This window comes from Vanacampus margaritifer, chromosome 2 (assembly GCF_051991255.1).
Source record: "Vanacampus margaritifer isolate UIUO_Vmar chromosome 2, RoL_Vmar_1.0, whole genome shotgun sequence".
Taxonomy (NCBI): Eukaryota; Metazoa; Chordata; class Actinopteri; order Syngnathiformes; family Syngnathidae; genus Vanacampus; species Vanacampus margaritifer.
Window position 1 is genome coordinate 52,290,847 of NC_135433.1, and position 23,936 is coordinate 52,314,782.

General features: G+C 41.3%; 2 protein-coding genes across 2 annotated transcripts; one reads left to right on the top strand and one right to left on the bottom strand.

The window, feature by feature from the left end:
* The first annotated feature begins 2,567 nt into the window (after positions 1-2,567).
* LOC144042969 (uncharacterized) lies at positions 2,568-22,776 on the top strand. Its single transcript, XM_077556115.1, is given in 22 exon segments — positions 2,568-2,671; positions 2,771-3,018; positions 3,125-3,273; positions 4,818-4,946; positions 5,033-5,194; positions 6,111-6,246; positions 6,328-6,461; positions 7,285-7,444; positions 7,517-7,620; positions 7,706-7,801; positions 8,249-8,300; positions 10,962-10,978; positions 16,827-16,855; positions 17,668-17,921; positions 18,565-18,713; positions 18,784-18,909; positions 19,008-19,169; positions 20,045-20,225; positions 20,362-20,492; positions 20,613-20,772; positions 20,873-20,976; positions 21,062-22,776. Coding segments are annotated over 22 exon segments (2,886 nt in total). The 5' UTR covers positions 2,568-2,572; the 3' UTR covers positions 21,166-22,776.
* LOC144044835 (uncharacterized) lies at positions 12,939-16,309 on the bottom strand. The gene is made up of 3 exons (XM_077559487.1): positions 15,970-16,309; positions 15,730-15,852; positions 12,939-15,570 (listed from the first exon to the last, which is right to left on the bottom strand). Exon 3 carries the CDS (start codon positions 13,989-13,991, stop codon positions 12,939-12,941), a length of 1,053 nt encoding a protein of 350 aa, XP_077415613.1. The 5' UTR covers positions 13,992-15,570; positions 15,730-15,852; positions 15,970-16,309.
* Positions 22,777-23,936: the final 1,160 nt, after the last annotated feature.

The window sequence follows — 23,936 nt, forward strand, 5'->3', positions numbered from 1 at the left end:
AAACACCTTGGAGGTGTGCTACCAACATAATGACTTTGAAATAAAAGTGCAGAAAAGCAGAGCGAAAGTGGAGAAAAACTCAACACCAAGTTCATTTTGAGCTGTACAGACAATGTCTTTGCAATTTTAACAAAGTGTTAATAACACTTTTCTGAAATCCTTCTCTACAATACACACACCCTATTTGCCGTGGTCGACAAACTCACAAATCCCCCAAATCAAACAGCCCCAGAATTCCTCTCAACAGATAAATGCAATGAATTTGCCTGCTACTTTAGTGAAAAAGTACAAGCCATCAGGTCAAACATTGTCACAAACCAGCACAATGACAAAATGATGCAGCACTTAAAATCACAGAGGAATAATTCAACTACCATGACAGAATTTGACTCAGTGGATCAAAATACTATAACAGACTTGGTTCAGCAATTGACACCTTTCGCGAGCTGTCTTGACTCAATACCTTCTGGCTTTTTCTAAACTTTTGTGAAATCTGTTCAAATCGATTTACAGCAAATAATCAACTACTCACTTCAATCAGACGAGCTTTCTAAATCTCTGAAAGTAGCCGCCGTTCAGTCCATCCTAAAAAAGAGAACGCTGAATGTCTCCCTGCTAGCAAATTATAGACCTATCTCAAACCTTCCCTTTTTAACCAAAATTGTTGAAAAAGTGGTTTTTAATCAACTCAGTATTTTCTTCAGCTCAAACGGACTTTTTGATCAATTCCAGTCAGCTTTCCGATCTCATCACAGTACAGAAGCAGCTCTGACTAAAGTACTAAATGGTTTAAGATTGAGCACTGATGCAGGGAAGGTATCGATGCTCGTCCTATTGGACCCCAGTGCAGCAACTGACACGATAGACCATAATATACTGTTGGGCAGGCTGGAAACTTGGGTCATGTCATTAAATGTTTCAGATCCTACTCGGAGGAAAGGAGTTACTTTGTGACCATTGGAAATTTGGAATCTGATCGAATGGCCATGACGTGGAGTCCCTCAATGGTCAGTCCTTGGACCCCTGTTGTTTAGTCTGTATATGTTACCAGACCGAGTTTCCTTGTGTATGACATGTGCTATAGCCGCCTGCCTTAGACTCTCACTGTCTACACTCATGTCTCTAGTATGTATCGTTCCACACTTGCTCCATCCATCCATTTTCTTAACCACTTGTCCTCACAAGGGTCGCGGGGGATGCTGGAGCCCAGCTGGCTTCGGGCAGTAGGCGGGGCACCCCTGAACTGGTTGCCAGCCAATCGCAGGTGTGGAGGATTAGTATTGTCAATTATATTATTATCAGCATCCTTTGACGACAACCATAAGTGAATGATGTTTTTAGTTTAGTGTGAATTCAAGCATAAAGTTCCCTCTAAAAACCCGCTTCATCTGTATATCAGTCAGGAACTTCACATGCACTGTATAGAAATTATTGGACAATATAGCATGGGACTTTCTGCTGTTAGCTGGGCCGTGGCTTCTTCAGAAACGTTCTTCCTTATATCCATCATGACTCCCTTTTTCGTCCGTGACAGACAATGGACGCTAATACCGGCAGGTTATGAGCCAGGAAACAAGCAGGAAAACATGGAATGGATTCTCAGTAATAAGGAAGTTCAAGTGGAATGGATTAGAATTGGATAACAAAACATGACAAGCGCTCTCGCTATCTACAGTAGTATTGAAATTAAGGAACTCAATTGATTTCTAATCATATAAGTAATTAATTACAGTCCATCCGTCACGTCATTTTCCTCAATGCTGCTTGTAGTTGACATATTTGGAACACTTGGCTGACAGAGGAATGTTCAACTACAAGCATGGTCGCAGTCGACAACGCAGTGAAAGCATGGACTGGATTATTACTAATAAGGACGTTTTAGACACAATGAAGTGGAATGGATTGGATAATGACACACGAAAAGCGTGGACGACCGTACACTTAGAAGTAAAGGGAAACCAACAGATTTATGATTATATTTACATGAATAATGAAGTTATGTGCCTAAATATTTAGTTTATTTTGCTTTCTGTATACTATATATTTAAGGTTTTTGATCTTTTTAGTAAAAAAACTATATGTATATATATATATATATATATATATATATATATATATATATATATATATATATATATATATATATATATATATATATATATATATATATATATATATATATATATATATATATAATGTTTCAATGTTTTAACATTGTCAATGTATGTTCTTTTAGTAAATTTTGTAACCTACTTTTGTTTTCTTGCTCTGTTAACTGTAGTTAACTACTGTGTTTGTTGATGCTTATTTCCTTGTGTAAAACACATTGAGTTGCCTTATGTATGAAATGTGCTATATAAATAAAATTGCCTTGCCTATATTTAGTTTTTAGTCTGCCTAAGCATAATTTGTCAATCACTGTTATGGAAAACTTTTAAGTTGGGTGAGTAATCAAATGCAACTTCCTCCTTATCCATATTAGGAATTTGAGGTTTCTCAACATTGAGACCTTTAGACTATATAGGCACTGCAATGAGCACAGAAACACAAGTTGAATAGATCGAGGAGAAACATGGGTACTCTTAACGTGTACATTTTACTATGCCTGGCGGCTGCAGCTTACTGTGGGCCTGTGTTGCACTTGACAGCACAAGATGAGAATTTTGCAGAGGTATGCTTTTATTGTGTTATTGGTTTGACAGTCTAACCTTGATTGCTCGTATTATACTGTGTAAAATATTTTTGATGATAAACTGACCTTCTTTTACAGAGCTACCTGAAAAACTTCTATGACCTAAAGGACGAAAGTGGCCCATCTGTCCGACGTGGGATCAGTGAACTCAACCAAAAGCTGAGTGACATGCAGAGATTCTTCGGTCTACAAATCACTGGAACACTGGATGCTGACACCTTGGAGATGATGAAGAAGCCTCGCTGTGGCGTGCCAGACAGCAAAGTTGCCAGTTTTTCCACTTTTGGAACCAGCTACCAGTGGCAGAAAAACAGTCTGACGTACAGGTAAATCATTTTCTGGAGTACAACAGTGACCAACTGAATGTTGTGTTTCGTCAGATCGGATAAATTAATATAGTATATTTTTCATATTCTGTTTTTCAATCTGCAGGATAGAGAACTACACACCAGACATGTCCCGGTCAGAAGTCGATGACTCCATAATAAGAGCCCTGGACGTTTGGGCTCAAGTTACTCCTCTTAGATTCACGAGAATCTACAGTGGCACAGCCGACATCATGATCTCGTTTGGTCGCCTGTGTAAGTACAGAATCCTCATTTCAAAAGGGCTGCTTATTAAACTCAATTTGTTTTTAAGTAGACTGAATTAAAATATCAGTCTCAGTTTGAGCCATTCTGTGTTGAAACAAAAAAACTAATATTTTCGTTGGCAAAATTAAAATGTGAATGCTTAAAAAAATTAAATAAAAACATTCTGAAACTACATTTTACACTTAAAAAACTAACTTGTAGCAAAAATGTCTTATGTTTTCGTCTCTGTCACTTAATTTCATCCGTGAGCTATCAGGGTTAGTTTTAAACGTAATTATTTCTCTATTACTGTTTCGGTGTACAGAAGAAGGAAAGCCGAACAGTCGTTTGGGAATTGTAGTTTACATTATCATACAATTCTTATTGTGATCTTGCAGTCAACAAATACTGTGTAAAAAACTAAAACTAATACTAAAGCAAATAAAAACCAAATTAAAACAAAGCATTTAAAAAAAAAACTAATAAAAATCCACTCAAAAACAAAAATTAAAACAAACTGAATTAAAAAAAACTGTCAAAATGAAATAAAAAATAATAATTATAATGAAAAACCCAAAACTATTATAAACCTAACATGGATCACTTTTTCCAAGACACAATTTACTGAATATGTAATATACAGTACATATAGCAAAAAGACTATAGCCAGTCTACCTTTAGTGTGGTGTGATGTGAACATTATAAAGTTTTGTGCTTTGCCAAGACAATATTTGTTCCAAAATGTCAGTAGTAATTGTCGTTAAATTACTAGATACATACGGTACATCTATATAGTGTGATATCTAGGGTGAGCAGATTTTCAAAAAAAACGAAAAAACGGACACTACAATTTTGCTGAAAATCAAATACATGTATGCAATAAATTCTCACCAGGAACTATTTATAACAAATTGAATCCCTAGTCATCTGGTTGTCCCATCTTTTTTTTTTCTGGTTGTGCCATCTTGGTTGACAATTCAACAGCTGTAAATAAGTTAAAGCACTCGCCATTATCCAACCTTTATCCACGCCCGCTATATAACTATATACAGTATAAATATATAACTGTTAAATGCCTTTTCAATTATTTTCATATGAATCGCTATGACAACGGTGTGATTGACATGCACATGGGCCAAACAATGAGCTTGCTGATTGGACTAAAAAGCAAAGAACGGTCAGCGGGACGGGACTTAAAACTGTCTCATTTAAAACGGGATGCCTGGTTGGTTACCATAGTGATACAAGTATGTCATATGAGAGCAGTATTTTGATCAGCATTACCTAAAAAACTGTTGACTTGTCTTATAAGGCCAGGTGCATATTTAAATGACAGTTGTGTTTTCAAAGCATCACACCAATTAAACACTGTTACATAACACATTGGTTCACTCAACAAAAAGACAACAAGCTGGTGGCAAGTTCGTGCAGGCATTATCTGAAAGCAATTTCCCATGTTATACAAAAAGGTCGCACGGTGAATTTAGGAGATTGCGCAGTCAGTCAGTGTGTAGGTTTGTCACCTCTGTTCTAAATACATTAATTATTATCAGCACATGGTGATTATTACCCCTTTGATGGCCCTGATGGAACTCTGGCCCACGCCTTTCCTCCATCTGCTGGCATTGGGGGAGATGCTCACTTTGACGAGGATGAGACCTTCACTTTTCGTTCAATATCCGGTGAGTTTTTGAAGGTTGGGTTCATTCCAAAAATGCTTTGCTAATACAGTATATTAATGTCTCCCAATATGTTTGCTTTTGTGCAGGTTATGTTCTTTTTCTGGTGGCAGCTCATGAGTTTGGTCATTCGTTGGGACTAACTCATTCTAATGACCCTGGTGCCCTCATGTACCCTGTATACTCATACACAAACCCTTCTAACTTCCGTCTGCCGCAAGATGATGTCAATGGCATCCAGTCTCTTTATGGTATGTGACTTCGCAATAGTGTTAATTTTAGCCACCATTTTTAAATGTAGTCTTAGTTTTAGTCCAGTTTCAATCACGCTTGTTAGTTTTTATCATAATTAGTCAGCTTCATCCGGTTTTATTTAGTGAATTTTTTGTCGACTATATATCTAGCATTTTAGTCTTTATTTTAGTCCAAGAAAACATAATTTTATTCATCTAGTTTTAGTCAAAAACTGTCAACGTTTTAGTTTAGTTTTAGTCAGGAAAATCATTTTTACCCCTGTATATTTTTTTTTCAGCAGATTATGTTGAACGTTTCGGATCTAAAACTATTTCATATCATTTTTCTCTCTCATCTTTTTGATGAAAAACAACTTCACACACAATTACAGTGTATCAACAAGTGACTACTATTGCTACATGCTATGAGCTAGTAAATTAGCTAGCATTAGTTAGCGGTAACATTAACATTATTGTTGGAACGTTATAAACGTTGGATTAATGTTTTGTTATAACTATAATTTTTATTTTTTTTTAACATTCCTCCGTGAATCCGCCTCGTGTCTGTCCCATGTCTTTGTGCATGTTGCACATGCTAGCTGCAGATTTGAAAGGGGGTGTGTCACTGTGTGTCACATGACAGATTAGCAGAGACAAGATTTTACCTAAATAATTTTCGTCTCGTTTTTGTTCATGAACTAAAATGTACATAGATTTTAGTCCAGTTTTATTAAGTAAAGTACATTTTCGTCTCGTTTTCATTAGTCAATGAAAATGCACACTGATTTAGTCCCAGTTATTGTTTATTAATGAGGGTTTTAGTCTCGTTTTAGTCTGGTGAAAATGTAAAAATTAACATTACTTGGTTAAAAGTCATGCGCAGTCTGATATTTCTCTGAAAACCATCAAGTAATAGCACATATTTAATTCTCAGGTCCCAATCCTGATACGGATCCTGATACAAATCCTGATAAGCCTCAGCCACCCACTACTCCTGATGCTTGTGACTCAAACATGGTGTTGGATGCTGTGACCACTCTGCGAGGAGAGATGCTCTTCTTCAAAGACAGGTATCGCAGCAATCAAAAACAAATCATCAAACTAAAAACACAACCTATTCTGTAGTCAATTCATGTATTGTGCGGTTTTAGGTTCTTTTGGCGAGTCTACCCTCAGAGCAGGACACCTCAGCAAAGTTTCATCACAAACCTGTGGCCCAATGCCCCCAGTAAAATTGATGCTGCTTATGAAAGCCAACAGTCAGGAAATGTTTTTCTCTTTAAAGGTAAAGTATATGCCATTGGTCTAGTGAGATTATACCACTTTCTTGACAATAATATGTAGTAGATATGGTATTATGGTTAACTCATTTGCTCCCAAAAACATATAAAAAGGTTCTAATTTTAAATATTTCCACAGGCCCAAAAACGTATTTATAGGTTTTTGTTTTGTTTTGTTTTTTAAATGTTTTTTTTTTTATGCTAGAGCATACAGAAAGCTTTGATACAGCCTCTGACCTAAAGGGGTCGCTTAAAGCAATGGTAGTTATTACAAAAAATGGCCAGCAGGTCGCAGCAGAGTATAAGAGTTCAGGCAGGGCCATGTTACAACAAGCTCTTTTCCCCAGTGTTTTCAACAGGTTTGTGAATAATGATGAAACTTAGGTATAGTCTAATGCTAATTGCTGCTACTTTTTTCCTGATGAAAGAAGAGACTCTAATCTTTCATTTGGTAGGATCCATGTTTTTTTTTTTTTTTTAAGCAATAGAACACAATAATCTGTGGGCCTTGCAATATCAGTCAAAAATCCATTAAAACAGCCGGGAGTGAAGGGGGTTGCTTCAGTGAAAATGGCTGGGAGTGAATGAGTTAATATTGATTAGTGGAATATGAGTTAAGCAGCACAATCCAGTAGTTTTTATCCAAAACGGCTGGATTTTGTTCCATAACTCATATTCCGCAAATGTAATATTAAACAGAATGTCATGTTTAGACTAGTGAGGTCACATATAACAAATTATTGTTAAGAAATGTTTAAGGTTGACTTCCCCTTTAAAACAAAATATCATCTCCACCGTACATCTACTAAAAGGCTTTTCGTGTTGCAGGTCGTAATGTTTGGGTTTTCCGTGGCTATGATCTTGTTCAAGGATATCCTAAGCCAATAAAAACATTTGGTCTTCCCATAAAAGTGAACAAAATTGACGCCGCTTTGTATGATGTGGAATCAGGGAAGACGCTATTCTTTGTTGGCAAAACTTACTACAGGTAAGTTTTAATGATACGATCAGAATGAGGTGACTGTTTACAAATCGATCTAATTATTCTTTTTGTTTAAAGCTATGATGAAGTCAGTAAGAAAATGGACCAGGGATTCCCTAAACGTGTTGATGAGACATTTTCTGGCCTAACCGGAGAGGTGACAGCAGCTTTCCAGTACAAAGGTGAGTAAACACTCAATCAGTGTAAGCTGTTGTGTGTAACTCCAGTATTTTTATTTATTTATTAAAATGAGCTTCTGTTTTCTAGGTTTTACCTACATCTACAGTGGACCTCAAATGTTTGAGTACAGCCTGAGCACCGGAAGGTTTTTCCGTGTGTTGGGAAATAACTACTTCTTGCCCTGCTCTAACTTCTAGATCATCTTACTTTGTGTGAAGGAACTGAGGATCAAAATGAGTGTTGTATATGTTCTTTAACTATCCATATTTTTTTATAATATTATTATATATAATATTATTTTTCATAATATTTTTAAAATATTTTGTAACTTTTGTTTTTTATGAAGTTAAGTTAAAAAGTGGCACACAGAAGGTTGTATTGTTTTCATTGTACATGTATTTGTATGCCACACTATAGTGACCACACATTTGAATGTACTATGTAAATGCAAACACTGTGTCAACATAAGCAGAAAAAGAATACATATAATTATAGTAATTAATTTGCTGTCATCTCATTTTTAGCACATTATAGGACATTGTGTGGAGTAAATGCAGTCCCCTTGAAGTGATCTTTATTGCTATGTCTGTCTTTATCATTAAAAATTTGGGTCCCTATTTGCTGATGCAGATAGAGGTTTCTTGTTAGTGGCAGTCCTAATTTCTAATTAAATAGATCATATGCTCACAGTTAAATTTAGCATCCAAGAAGACAAACTTGCCAGAAATCTTTAGCCTATACAGTGCCTTGCAAAAATATTAGCCCCCCTCAAACAGGCTAACTTGTGGAGCCAATTGGTTGCACTGAGAGAAAAGGGGGTGCATAATTTTGCAGACCCTACTTTTAGTTCATATTCGTTTAAATTGCTCCTGGGCCTATCAGCGTGATGTTACGCCATCGTCAGCAAGTGTGGGCTTTCTCTGGCTATACTCTGGTTCGTGGCTATCCCCAAAAACTCACGACATTCGGCCTGCCCAGAAGTGTGAGGAAAATTTATGCAGCTTTCCAGGATGTGGAATCAAGAAAGACTCTGATTTTTGTGGGCAGTTTCTACTACAGGTCATTAAAAACCATAAGGTTGTTTTTTAACCAAACATTATACAATGAGCTTCTGTTTACAAAGGAGGAAATCAAGCAAGGAGCGGCACCGAGAACACAGAAACATAACATTTTCTGGTTTGAGTAAAGTGACGGCAGCTTTCCAGTACGTAAAGTGCATAAGTAAAACAAATGGATTTTACCAACAACAACAAACCAGATAAAATGATTCATGATAGAAATCACAAAAAGAAGCATTAATGATGGCATTTTGCATTTTTCCTTTATGAACAAGAGGAAATGGGGAAACTTAACTTTACAGACTGGAATTGGTGAGCAGATGTTTGACCCCAATTTTTTGTCATGCTACGAGTGTGTCAAAAAGGTTTCAGGATTGTTGTCACAAAAGATTAATCTAGACTCTAAATAAGATTTCCCCTTCAAACAAATCCCCTTGGTAGAATTTAACGCAGTTTCCGAGCCTTTTCAGCCACGCCTTTATGCACTCTTGAAATAATTCTTCCAGGATCCTCCACAACTCAACATTATGTTGTCCACATATTCAAAATGGGTCCCATTGTGGACTCCCTTGAGCTTGTGAAATAGAGGAAAAATTGTTATCATGGTGAAGTAGCCATGAGTTGATTATCGCAGTGAACGAAGATGTGCTTGGTCGCCTACATTGAAGGGCAAAACTCATTTGTGTTTGAAATGTATCTTTTGTGGCACCAGTCTTGGAACTTTTCTGAAACACCTTATTTGAATTAAGAAAGAGGGTGAATTATACATTTAAACAACACAATATGTTGCTTCATAAAACTTTTTTAGATTAATTCACTGTATGAATACATTTATGCATTACTGTATTTGTATTCCTGTCTTTATTTTTAGGTCACTTGTTGCAAATATTTTGGAGCTACTGAAACCCGAATGGATGTGCAGGAGATCTTTGTATACAACAGTGTTACAAGTTTCCAACATAAATTGAATTTGTATGTAAATCAAAAATTAAACTGAAGACCGTATCCCACTGAACGGCGAAGGATTTGCGAGGGTGGCGGATGTTGATTTTTCATCAGGGTTTGTTGTGGAGGCTATGTCGATAGCTGATTAGAACCGAGACTGTAAATCCGGTGGTTCAAATTTCTATTTCACCAAGCTGGGGGCGCTGGCCAGAATGCTTGGGAGGCACGTAAGGTAAGATGGCGGAATAAGGAGGAGGCAGGTATGTGTACACTTTTATCCAACAGCATGTGCATTTAACATTCCAAGTCCATTTGTGTTTATCCTTAATCAGTCCACACTCAGTCAGGAAAGCACAGAAAAAACGTGGAAGACTTAACACAATGCAGAAAAAATCTCAACTACGGCACGCTTCAACTGCTAAACGACGTGCTCGTTGCGGTGGCCCCATTTTCTCTCTCTCTCTCTTTCTCTCTCTCTCTCCCTAACCCCCTCCCTCCCTCCCTCACTCACTCACTCTCTCTCCGTCTCTCTGTCTCTGTCTCTGTCTCTGTCTCTGTCTCTGTCTCTGTCTCTCTCTCTCTCTCTCTCTCTCTCTCTCTCTCTCACCCGCAACGGCAAACTCACGAGGACCCAAACTTATATGCGCAAACAGTGCCTGCCAAATAAAACAAATTCTCTCTCTCTCTCTCTCCCTCCCTCTCTCTCCCTCCTTCTCTCTCTTGCTCTCTCTCCATCCCTCTCCCCCTCTCTTTCTCTCTCTCTCTCTCTCTCTCTCTCTCTCGCCCGCAACGGCAAACTCACAGGACCAAAATAGTGCCTGCCAAATAAAACAAATACTTGAGTCTTTTGTACAGGGTTAGTTCAAGGTCGCAAACGATTAGTCAGATGTTCACCAACAGTTTTAATGGTCGCAAGGAAGTTTTGAACAAAATACTAAATCATGTGTGACATTAACTGAGCATGCCTTCTTGTGCCACAGGACGTAACGATACATTTCTACACCAGTGGCGGAGCGATTCAGGAAATGAAAGGATTATAGCACACAGGAGATTTTTGCCCATAATGTGCTGGACAAAATGTACAATATTCGAACAATAAACAGTGTTTAACATGAATGAAATTTCCAATTTGTTTGAAATTAGAATTTTTTTTGTTTAAGGAACAAGTCATATTTTCTTGTTTAATTTTCCACACACCCTATGAAAAAAAAATGTTACTCCAAGCACTTTATTTACAACCACATAATGTTACTAATGTTATTATTTAATAATAATGTTATTACATCTTGCTATTAAACCCCCCACTTCTAGACTAAAAACATGGGGGCATATATACTAAGTGAGTACGTGCTAAGCTGTATTCTTCACTCTTCGCACCATTCGTAACCTTACTGTATATTTGTAAACTGAGAACCCATGTAATCTGCATAACATTGTTATGTTACTGGGCTCTCAGTGTGTTTTTTCCTATGTCTCGCAGTGCCTGGTTAACAAGGGGGGCGTGTCCCCTTGCACCGCACCCGTTTCGCATCAGCCACTACAGACTATAAGAGGACTGGTTTTCCAAGCTGCCACTGTCGGATTGTTACTCCGCTTGCTCACAGCCACAGTTTCTTTGTTTCTCATTGTCAGAGTTACATTTAAATCTTCCTCAAATGATGCAACTCCGTGAGACAGGAATAAAGGACCACACCCAAGTTTGTCTTTCTGGAGAAAGAAGGAAATGGATGGTCTCAGCACCAAAGGACTTCCTGCCTCCACCTGCTTGTTTAGAAGGCGGAACAAAAGGCGGTACTAAACTCACAATGATAAAAAAAAACATGCATCTGGAGTGTGTGTGGGTGTAGCATTTCAATTGCAGCAAACAGTAAAGTGCTTATCCATGTGATAACTTATTATACAAATTTTCCAACACTCGTCTTGTGACTCTAAAGCTCTCATTTTGGTATACGCAAGTTTTGCTACGTCTCTTTTTGTTCCCACCTTGTGTGGCGCGTTTTAATAGCTATAGTATTTGTGTTGATTTCTTGTTTTTGCAGTTTATAGCCTTTGGGTATTTTGTGTTTGTGTTATTTCCCTTACATACATTTTGCAAGCACCTTTTGTTAATCTTTTGTCCTGGCTTTCGACCAGCACTTTGTGTTATTATTCACGTGTTTTGGTGAATAAACGACAGTTACACGAGGGATCTGAGTGACAAGCAATGCTGGCGGTCGTTCGGGACTCATAGAACCGTAGTTAGTCGTTCTATTTCATCCCTCCCGACCGCCAGGTGGCGGTGCTGAAACAGCACGGAACGCGGAATACCAGCAATGTCACGAAGACCCAAGGAACTGTACCTCACAGAGGGGCCTCCGCAGGACCGCAAACCACATTCAGTGGATGAGGACAGATAAAATCCAAACTGTAGAATCTGGAGAACGTGCAAGGCGACGACCAGGAAGCAGCCGCAAAGACATCTTCCAAGGACACTCCTTTCAGAACAGCCCATGAGGTAGACACACCCCTGGTGGAGTGACTGCACACCCCAGGAGGAGGGGGACGACCGGAGACCCGATACGACTGCTGAATCTCCTCCCCGATCCAATGGGAGAGGCGTTGCTTGGACACAACAGCTCCTTTATTCGGGGCGTCGTAAGACACAAAAAGTTGGGTGGATGTACGAAAACCTGACGTAGCATCCAAATAAGAACGGAGCGCCCTCACAGGACAGCAAAGACCTGGAGCATCATCCCCATACATCGACATCGGCGCAAAACAAGCGAGACGAATAAGATGGTTGGCTTGAGAGCCAGACAAAACTTTGGGCACAAAAGCAGCATTTAGCCACATTGTGACCGCTGCCCCGTTGGGATGCCAACGAAGGCATTCGGGGCTAACAGACAGGGTGTGGAGATCCCCCACCCGCTTAGCGGATGCTATCGCAAGTAGAAACGCCGTTTTGCAAGACAGCCAGCGAAGTTCCCCTTCCGTCAACGGCTCAAAAGGGGACCCACACAGTGCGTCGAGCACTAGACGAAGGTCCCAGTCGGGGACTTGAGGCGGATTCCTAAAACAAAGGCAAGGGCACCCCTGAGGACGGAGGCCACTAGGCTATGGCAACCCACAGACTTGCCATCCACTGCAACATGGCATGCCGAAATGGCCGCCACGTAGGCCTTGATCGTAGAAGGGGAACACCCCTTATCGTAAACAGATTGGAGGAACTCCAGAACAGTGGCAATAGGGCACGTCATGGGATCCCTCCTGCAAATTTCACGCCACTCCGTAAACAACGATCCTTAATGCCAGGGCTCCGTCCACTTGTTCGCTGTATGCTAACAGGTGGACGGAGCCCTGGCATTAAGGATCGTATGCTGAACAGAAGACGAGCACTCGGGTCTCGACCCTTCGCGGCCAGAGACACAGATGGAGCCAAATCTGAGCCTGCTGTTGGGACAGTAGATCCAACCAACTGGGCAGGATCTACGGTTCGGAGGAGCAGACTGCAAAGGAGAGGGAACCAAGTCTGGGCTGGCCAAAGAGGGGCCACCAGCAACAATGTGTGACCCTCCAGAAGGACCCTCTGAAGGGTCAGATGAATGAGGGGGAGATGTGGAAAGGCATATAGCAGGCCCCTTGGCCAGGGGTGTTCCAGAGCATCTTGGCCTAGCGGGCTGCTCTGAGGAAAACCAGAGGGGACAGTGAGTGGACTCCTCGGAGGCAAAAAGATCCACTGTCGCCTTTCCGAAGCGACTCCAAATGGTGCTCACCACCTGCAGGTGGAGACGCCAATCCCACTGAAGCGGACTACGGCGGGAGAGGGAATCTGCCGACTGGTTGACAATGCCCGGGAGAAATATGGCCCGCAGGCTGGCAATGCGTGGGGCGGCCAATCTGAGAAGCCTCCGTGAGGCCCGTAGCAGCTGGGCAGACCTTGTCCCGCCATGATGATTGATTGGATACACAGTGGAGGGGTTGTCCGATCGGACCAGGACATGGCGCCCTGCCACGAAGAGCAGAAAATGAATGAGGGCCAGATGCACAGCCCCCAGATGCCAAACTGCACTCCATCTACTCAGGCTGGCATCGGTGGTGACCACTTCGTGACGTGAGGGTACCACCCGCAAAGGGACTCCCGTTGATAGAACAGACCGGTGACCCCAAGATGCGAGAGCACCCATGAACTGACTGGACACTCGGAGACGCTTTCGACGGTCCAGCAGCGGGTAGAGCCGGAAGTGGAGCAGCCACCATTGTAATGGTCGCAGCGACAGCAGGCCCAATGGCACAAGTGCCGTCAGGGACGTTAACTTGCCCAGCAGAAGCAAAAAAAAGGACATACGGCAGCATCCCATTGGCACGGAAGCGAGAGATGAGACGTAGCACATCGTCGACCCTCCGTGGGGACGGTCGAGCAGTCATGGAGGTGGTGTCCAATGACATCTTGATGAACAGAGTCCGCTGAGAGGGAACAAGAGAGGACTTCTCCAGGTTGACCTTGAGCCCAAGTCGTGACACATGCTGTCTCGGATTGCCTGATCCTTGGATGTAGCGCATATCAGCTAGTCGTCCTAGTAAGGGAGCACCTTTTATGCCTCTCAACTGCAGGGGTGCAAGTGCCGCCTTCACTACATGTGTGAACACTCTGGGAGAGAGTGACAGCCCAAATGGGAGTACTCTGAACTGCCAGTGGCGACCCCTGTACGCAAAGCGGAGAAACTTCCTGTGCTGAGGAGCAAAGAGGGATGTGGAAGTAAGCGTACTTCAGATCGATTGGCGTGAACCATTACCCTTGGGTAATCGTCCAACACGGCCGACGTAGTTAGCATACGGAAAGGCAACACCCTGAGGTAACGGTTGAAACCTCTCAGATCTAAGATAGGGCGTAGTCCGCCTGTCTTTTTTGGAATGAGGATGTAGGGGAAGTGGAATTCCCCCTGGATGAGCCAAGGGATCCACTGCTTCGATAGGGGACTTTGCGAGGAGGGTCACTAGCTCTTGATCCAGAGCTAGTGCCTTCTCTGGGTCGCTGATGACAGTCTCTCTGACTTGGATGGAGAGAGGGGGCTGGCGTCGGAACTGGATCTTGTAACCATGAGACAAGGTTGAAAGCAGCCATGGGTCCGAAGCAAGGGCAGCCCATTAGTTGAGCTGGCGACAGGAAAAGTAACTTGATTGCCGACCCCTCGGGCTCAATCCCTGGCCCTCCCGGATTTAGAGGTCCGAGAGGGATGGGGCGTGGTGCGTAAAACTCGGGGCTGACCAAGGGGCCCTCGGCCAGAGGGGCGAACCCCACGGGCGTCCGTGACATGGCCTCGTGTGGGATGACAAGGCCTGTATTCCCCGGTAGGCCGAAAGGATTGCCCAGTACGTGAAAGAGGGGCGGGCGGGAAAGCGGCTCCCCCCAAGTTTGACGGAGCATAGGGCCTGGCAAGGCTAGCAAATTTACGCCTTGAGTCATTAGCACGCACTGTGCGTTCCAGCGCTTCTGTCGCTGTCGAACCGAAAATTTGACCCGGCACCACAGGGAGGTGACGTAGTTCCTTCCGGGAGGGCTCTCGCAAGGGAGATTGATCGAACCACACCTAGAAGGTGGTAAAATGTAAGGAGGAATAATCCCTCAGCGCCATGTTACAGAACAATGTAACCTCATCTACTTCGTTGTCTCTCAAAGCTGCGGCGAGAGCAAGTAGGAGATGTGCCTGGGCGTTGGCCAAGCGTGCTACCACCGTCGCCGCGTTGTATGATTTAGTGACCACTTCGTCCATCAAGCGCCTCTGAAGGCTAGGGCATCTCACAGCTCTCTAAGGGCCTCCTCCGGGGAGACGATGAGTGAAGCCACAGAATACTCTATATTAGGCATACAGTCCAAACCAATAAGATTCAGAAACCGCATATTTGCCAGGGCACGGGCGTCCGCCAGGAGCCGAGGATAAACACTAGAATTGGACCAGCAGGAATGAAGGTCTGTCAAAAAAAGACGAGAATCAGGGATCCAAAAATACTCAGAGGCTCAGAAAAGCAAGATGTGTCCAACTTTAAACGTTGGAAGGCACTAAGCATAACAATGCGCACCAAAACATTCAGAAGGAGAAGAAGACGGGGCAGTGAAAACAGAGTCCTTACCCATGCCACAGAATCCCGGACGGAGACGTCATCCTCTGCAACGTCGTCTGCTTGGGAGGGCAATTGGAGTGTTGCATCCGGCATATCCACCAATGCATAATAAGGCAACTCCACTGCAGAGGCCTGAGAAACAGAAGGGTTTCAATCACACTCGCCTGCAAACGGCTCAACTGCAAGGCAAACTGAGAGTTCGCTCGACTTTATTTACTCCGATAGTCAAGGGCAGCAGGAGAAGCAGACCTGCGTTTTGACCGACCCCCGCGAGGGGAGGGGGAGGGGGGCCCATTGCCACCGCCGACGATGACCGCCCCCTGGAGAGCCGTGTTAAGCCTGGTGAGTCGCAACATCAGTTGTGTTCACGGGAGTGTGGTCCGCGACAGTCGAGACAGCAGTCAGTGGGTCCATCTTCGGGCAAGAAGGAACCGCCACAGTGCTTGCAGCGAGCGTCGTCGTCCATAGCAGCCGCAGATTGACGAGCAATGAGTGTGCGCAAGTCAACAGGCTGCTATCTTCATTTGGGAGGGGATGCAAAAAAAACGGCCTCTTCACCAACAGAACAAACAAATTCACAAGTGCTCACAGCAACGCCTAAGTGAACGTCTGTGTCGTCATAAGCTAGCAGAAGTCATGACAGAAAATATCAAAGCCATCAAACAACATCAAGGCGGCTGACGACCTCACGGATGGAGCAAGTTGCAAGGCAATACAAGCTAGGAAAGGATCCAAAATAACTGTACCAACACTAGCGAGTTGTAGTCAAAACAAGTCAAAGTAACCGTAGGCAAGATGTCAACAGTCGCTAACATCCACCAGGCATACTCATAAACTTGAAGCTGCACTCAGCGATGAGGAGCGGAGATCATGAAAAGATGGAAGGGGAGCTCCAATGTCCATACATAAATTCCAAAAGTCCAAATACATCGAGCCGTCGAAGCCAAGGGGGGCGGGGAACCCCGTTGCCCCGATCAACAAGGCCACCAGGGATGGCGACGTAGAATGGCGGTAAACGCCGTGAGTGACCGCGCGAGAAAGTCAAGGAGACTCGGTTCCGGCTACGATATATATATGCTCTAATTTATTTATTTTTATTTTTGCAGTTTTGGTCCTCCATACCTGCTATTTTTTTGTTTTGGAATCCAAATTCCCAATTCATTGAATTTCATGTAAATAAATGCCCCAAGTGGAATGGGTGTCAGATAGTTATAAAGCAACCAAAGGAGGTGGCCTGTTATCACTTATGTCAAAACACGTTTCCCTCCCTTATGTTCTCATTACAAGCACGAGCTTGTCAGGTAATTAACCCCATCTTAAAAATGTGTTTCCAAAGACAGATAGAAACTGTTGTGTTGAGGTATCAATTTCAAAGCTCCACACTTATACAAAGGGGCCTGTTGAGACAGTCACTGGAATGCTTCACTGCCCAGTCTTGCATTTTTCTCTGCTCTTAACCGCATATCCCAAACACCATCCCAGGAATTAACCAAGGGCTTTACGAGTGTGCAGAGCACGAGAAGAGGAATTGTTACACGCACTTAAGTCTTTAGTGTAGGATAATAATTATGGAAGGTCCATCGGTTGTCAAAGTTGTGTTGATTATGATGACGACAGTTGCGCTCAGCGGATCTGTGCCAACCATCCTAACCAGCGAAGAAGATCGCTCTAAAGCTCAGGTAAACACCACTGCAACTGAGAGAGTCAATTGTGATCGTATACTGAGATTCTGTACAAAACTTGTGTGGCCCAGAGTGTGACTTTGTCGCTTATGACAAGACCATTGATAGGGGTTTTAAGCTCTTAAAGATGATATCCCAATGAGAATCTGCATTCTACTACCTTTTCTAATTAACTAACTCATTGAAGATTGAAAAGGCTCATTTGAACAAAAAAATAATTTACAAGTTTTGGTTAAGAACTCCTGTGTGTGTTTCTTTTGTCTAGGACTACCTTTCTCACTATTTCTCTGAAGTGGGCGTCACCACTAGTAGCGAGACATGGCGTGCCGGCCTTGACTCCTTCACAGACACTCTCAAACTAATGCAAGAGTTCTTTGGCCTGGAAGTGACAGGACAGTTGGACACCAACACCATGGAAGTGATGTCGCAACCTCGCTGTGGTTTCACAGACTTGAATACATTCAAGTATGCCCACTTTGACGGGGAACCGAAGTGGGAGAAGAATGTGATCACATACAGGTTAGACAATTTTATATTGAAACTAGGGGTGTCAGGCGGTTAAAATTTATATTCGTAATTAATTGCATGACTTCAATAGTTAACTCACAATTAATCGCAAATGTTATATCTGTTCTAAATGTACAATGAGGTTTTCATACTTTTGTTAACATGAAAGTGGAATTAAATGTTAAATAGAAATATGGCTGCATCTTTTAGTCATTGATACAGTAATTTCAGAATAATTCAAACAAATTAGTTAAAATTAAAAAGATGTATTGTACTGTAAAAAACGAGTGTGATATTGATTTGTGTTGGTCATTTTATGCCACTAGATGGCATAATTGCATTTGTAAGACGGTGACAGCTCAGTGCATTTTTCTTTTTATATTCACACAAATATCTGCATTACTAATTTATTATCAAATTTATTACTGCTAAATTTTGACATGTACGTTTCTGCTGCGTTGAGACTGGAATCCCCCCAGTACATGCTATCCAAGTAAGGGGCGGTCATTAATCGCGCATTAAAAAAAATGGTGGTGTTAAAAGAACTTTAAATTAACTCAAAATGAATGCACTAATTTTGACACCCCTAATTGAAAACTGCAGTGACCCAACACTGAAGCCTGCAATTAGTTCAGTATGTGTTCAATGTTTCTAGGATAACTGAATATACACCGGACTTGAGTCAAAGTTTTGTGGATACCACACTTGCCAAGGCCCTACAGATCTACAGTGATGTGGTTCCTTTGGATTTCAAGCAGATTCAAAGCGGCACCGCAGACATAATGATCAAGTTCAAAGCTCATGGTTAGTTCCCCCTCTCACTCCGACAAACATTTTATTACATATATTAACTTGATGTCTCTTTCAAAACCAGATCATGGAGACTTTGCGCCCTTTGATGGGGAAGGTGGGGTCCTGGCTCATGCCTTTTCCCCTGGTGGGGGCAAAGGAGGTGACACCCATTTTGATGAAGATGAAACCTGGAGTCTTACTTCAACAGGTGGCACAATCAATGAATCATTACAATGCTAATCATAATGTTACAAAAGTAAGCATGCATGTACCCATTGTTTCCATATTAACTTCCACTGTTCACAGGAACCAACTTGTTCTTGGTGGCTGCCCATGAGTTTGGACATGCACTCGGATTATCCCATTCTAAGGTTCGAGCAGCCCTAATGTACCCCACATACCAGTACGTTAACACAGAGGGCTATGTGTTACCAGACGATGACCGAAATGGAGTGCAGGCACTATACGGTAAGAGTTTAGCCACATGGCTGCAATAAAATAATCGCACAATGTTTGATACATCTGGATAAAATCATGAGCTCTATTATTGTGAACGGCGTACTGCATATCCCGAAACTTCTACAAAGAGGCGGGTTAGAACCAGTACTGGTATTTTCGTAGATGAGTACAGGCTGGCGAAAATAGGTTTTGGACCCTATTGGATCTGGCAGCACCCTGCGTGGCAGCAGCCGACCAATGGTGTCAGAATGTGAATAGGTGAATGTCAGGCATTGTAAAGCGCGTTGGGCACCGTATGTTGTAGTTAAAGCGCTATATCAAATACACCAAAATCACGTTAGACCAACTGTCTACCCTGCAACGGCACTTGGACGTGGTCTGAGCAGACGTAAGTTTAGATCAACTTTCTGCTTGGCACATCTCAAATGACACACCCTAGGATCCGTAGGCATTTGCAGATGTGCTTTCTATGAAAATAGAGCCCGATGAGATTAACATTTTCTTCAAAATTTCTGGTCAACTGTTTTGTACAAACAGAACATGACCGCTATAAATAACGTTTCGTAATTGCACATACAACATACTGTACTGTTAAACTGATACATATGAATACACTTATCACTTATTCAGATTTTTTAAGCTATTGTTTAGTGCGTACATTGTGTGTTGTCCATTTTAGAGACCATTGCCAAGTAACATTATACACTAACAGTTTTGTTTCAGCTATGTTCTTCCATCAACTGAACAGGATAAACATTCTAGAAACTGAATGTCGTATTTTTCTTTTCTTTCATTTACATTTGTGTCAAATGCATTTTAGAGAAGCATCCTTGGGTTTGGTAACTCAGAAGGTGCAATATAAATAGAAGCTATTATTTCTATAGGAGTCCGATCATCAACTAAACCAACAATTAACCCTGCACCAAAACCACAACCTGAACCAGAACCTGGACCTACGAAAGGACCAGAGGCTGGACCTGCACAAGAGCCAGACAGGTGTAGCCGCAATCTCATTTTTGATGCTGCAACCTCCATTCAAGGTCAACTTTATTTCTTCAAGGACAGGTAAAAAATAAAATAAAATAAAAAGTATATTTAGGTTTCCTCTTCCCCTCTCCCCTCCCACAAAAATAAATAAATACTTTTACCAGAAAGTGTGATCAGTACCTCATGTATGGTAAATGTTCCATTTGTTTTCAAGACATTTTTGGAAGAGGAGCAGAAACTGGGATGGTGTCACTACAAGGACAATTAATTATGTCTGGTCTGGAATCAACAATGTTGATGCTGCCTATGAGAATAAGGCACGCAACACCGTTGTTTTAATTGAAGGTACACATGAGATGTATCTGCAGAGGCTGTATTTACACTCAAGTGATTTACAATTCGATAAGCATCTGAAGTAGAAACCAGTTTACAATTACAACATAAGTCGATGTTTTCTTGGCAAAGGGGACCACTACTGGCAAGTCAAAAGAAACACCGTCTTACCTGGCTTTCCCAAACCTATCAGCGACTTCGGCCTGCCTTCATCTGTCACCAAAGTTGATGCTGCCGTCCATGTTCCATTCGTAGGAAGAACCCTCTTCTTTGTAAACAACAAATACTGGAGGTGAGTAATCTGGATAATGGTGTGCCCAAAGAGGTACACTTTAAAGCACAATGACGATGATACTAGTCGGATTTTAATGTTGGTCATTACACATCCTTAGCTACAATGAACGGAGGGGCAGAATGGACCGTAGGAACCCAAGATTGATTCGCACAGAGCTCCCCGGCATTGGCTACAGAGTTGATGCTGCTTTTGAGTACAGAGGTAGGTCCTGTTCAAAGATAATCCTCTCTGCAACATTATGTTGTCTGGATGTATATGCAAATGAGACACCCACCCCCTTTTGCAGGATACCTGTTCTTTTCGTACGGATCCAGGCAGACACAATACAGTTACATTAGAAGAAGAGTGATTCGCACCCTGATGAGCAGTGACTGGATGGACTGTGACTGAAAAGTCACCCAAGTCTCTCCCTCTTCTATAAGCATTGACTTACAATATTCATCTATGGTTCATACGGCTTCTCATTCAATAGGTCATAAGGGATTTAGTAGAGTTGGAAACTTCTGTCTGTCTGTCAGCCCCCTCTTTTACGCACACCCACATTTTCGCCGAGTGCTGGATGGACGAACAAAAACATTCTTCAGTTGGTGCTCAGTCCGTGCATTTTTTTCAAGACTTTGCATCATAAAGCACTTGCCGAAAATGTGAGCATCCGTCAACGACGTGGCCGACGGCGAGACGGAAGTGCCCACCTTTGGGATTTAGCTTCTTAAAAACATATAATCAGATAGCAGTTATCAGCATGGGCTTAAATAATGCCAGCAAATGGCAGAACCAGTGTTATGTAAACTTTAACTCATTCAAACCCAAAACATACGTTTTTGAATACTTTGTTCTTCCCTCCCAAAAACATATTTACAGTATACGTTTTTTTGTTGTTGTTGTTTTTTTAATGTTTTTTTATGCTAGAGCATACAGAAGGCTTTGATACAGCTTCTGACATGAAGAGGTCACTTAAAGCAATGGTAGTTATTACAAAAAAACGGTCTGCAGGTGGCAGCAAAGTATAAGAGATCAGCAAGGCCCATGTTGCAACAAGCTCTTTTTGCCAATGTTTTCAACAGGTTTGTGAATAATGATGAAACTTAGCTATATTCTAATGCTAATTGCTACAAAATGAAAACAACAAATATATACTTTTTTTCCTGATAAAAGAAGACACTCTCATCTTTCTTTTGGTAGATTCCATGTTTTATAGCAATAGAACAAAATATTCTGTGGGCCTTGCAAAATCAGTCAAAATCCAGTAAAACAGCTGGGAGCGAAGGGGTTTGCTTCAGCGAAAATAGCTGGGAGTGAATAAGTTAATAAAGCGTTGGAAGAAAATGAAAACATTTAGGTGGTCAAATTATTTTCCTTCAGCAGCAAAAAGGCATCCGTAAATTCTGTGCTACACTGTCATTGATTCTTTAGCTCAGCATTGCAGCAAAAGGTAAAAAAGGTCAATTATTTTTGTCTACAGAGGAGTTTAAAGGAAGTTACAGAATACATATATTAGCTTATCTTTTGTAAATATGATTCAGCTTTTTGAATCGTTTAGTTCACTATGCAAATGATTATAAAGCCTAAAAAATATGTTTTGTTGTTGACGATGTAGAATCAGGAATTACATCTGCCAACTTGAAGAGGATGCCAAGGACAAGTAACAAGCTACTGCAAAGGCGGATTAAAAGTTTTGCGACCAAGTTGCTCTACCCTTGTTTATATTTTTTTCTCTCATTAAGTTAAGTTAATTCTGTCATTATGTTTTATTTCTTTTGATGCTCAAGGTTTAAGAGACCATTTTTTATAAAGTTTACTTGGACAGTATTGATAATAAAGCACTCCTTTCGTCTTTGACTCAAGGTTTAAATACGCTAACTTCAAAGCCACAGAAATTTTATTTTATTTTACTGTTGCACAATTGGAGGCCAATAACATTTCTAAATAATGATTATAAAATGTTGGCAATTTGTTTAGTTAAAAAATTAAAGGAAACATTAAATGACATTATTGACGAAACTCAGTCTGGTTTTATGACTGGCAGACATATTACAAACAATATAATGTTGGTACTTAAATTTTAGATTATTCGGACCTAGTAACACCACCAAACATTCGCACCTTCCATACACCAGTGTGAGTAGCGCTGGAGGCAATGTGTGTGAAGTGTCCAAGGACACAACGTCACATGAATTGGGGAGAGCAGGGATCGAACAACCAACCTTGTGGTTACTGAACGACCGTTTCGTCACCACGGTCGTCACACATGATTAATTGACAACTTTGTTCACTTAAAAAAATTATAAATTCGGTTCAACAGGGGTTTAATCTGGCTCCAGAGAGACTTATCCATAACCAGTAGAGTATTAGTTGCTAAGGTTAAAGGCCTCTCTAGGTTAATCTATAAAGCTTGGCTCTTAATGCATCAAATGACAAATACGTTAAGATAGATAACATTTTGTTAAACTTCATTTGGAAAAGTAAAATACACTACATCAAGAAGAATGTTATGAGAAAATACTTTATCCTGTGGTGGATTTAATGCTTTCGATTTTTCCTCTTTAAATGCTTCATTTAAATCAAATGGATCAAGTTAGATTTAAAGAACCCCAATTCAATATGGAACGTTTTCAAGTCAGTGGGAGGTTTAGATTTTTTGCTGAGATGTAATCATAATATTTCAAAATTATCAATTAAACTAGCAAATTTTCATAGTCAGCTTCTTTTGTCTTAGTCGCTGATATACAAATACAATTCTCTCCCCATAGATATTACATTTGGAACAACCAAGATATTAGGTATTGAAGGAATATTAAATTACTATATTAAGTGTAATCTTTGCGTGTCCAAATAATTGTATTCAGGATCTGATGAAGAAGTTTTCTTGCAAGAATTTATTTAGAGGCCTCTAAAGACACAGTCAGGACACCACATCAGAATGCAACGTGGATCCCCCCAAGTGTGTGACAATTTACAGAACATCCACTCATTTATAACCAAAGGATAAAAGGATCCTCCTCCCGGCTCTTGATTGAACAAAGGACTGACATGTCATCTTCTAGATTGAACAAAGGTATAATGTTGATGGTAAACAGACATCTTTATACAGTTCCCCTTCTTGATTGGGGGAACAGAAGTAATCAAAATCTGACCCCAGACCTTCAGTCCCTAAATGACAA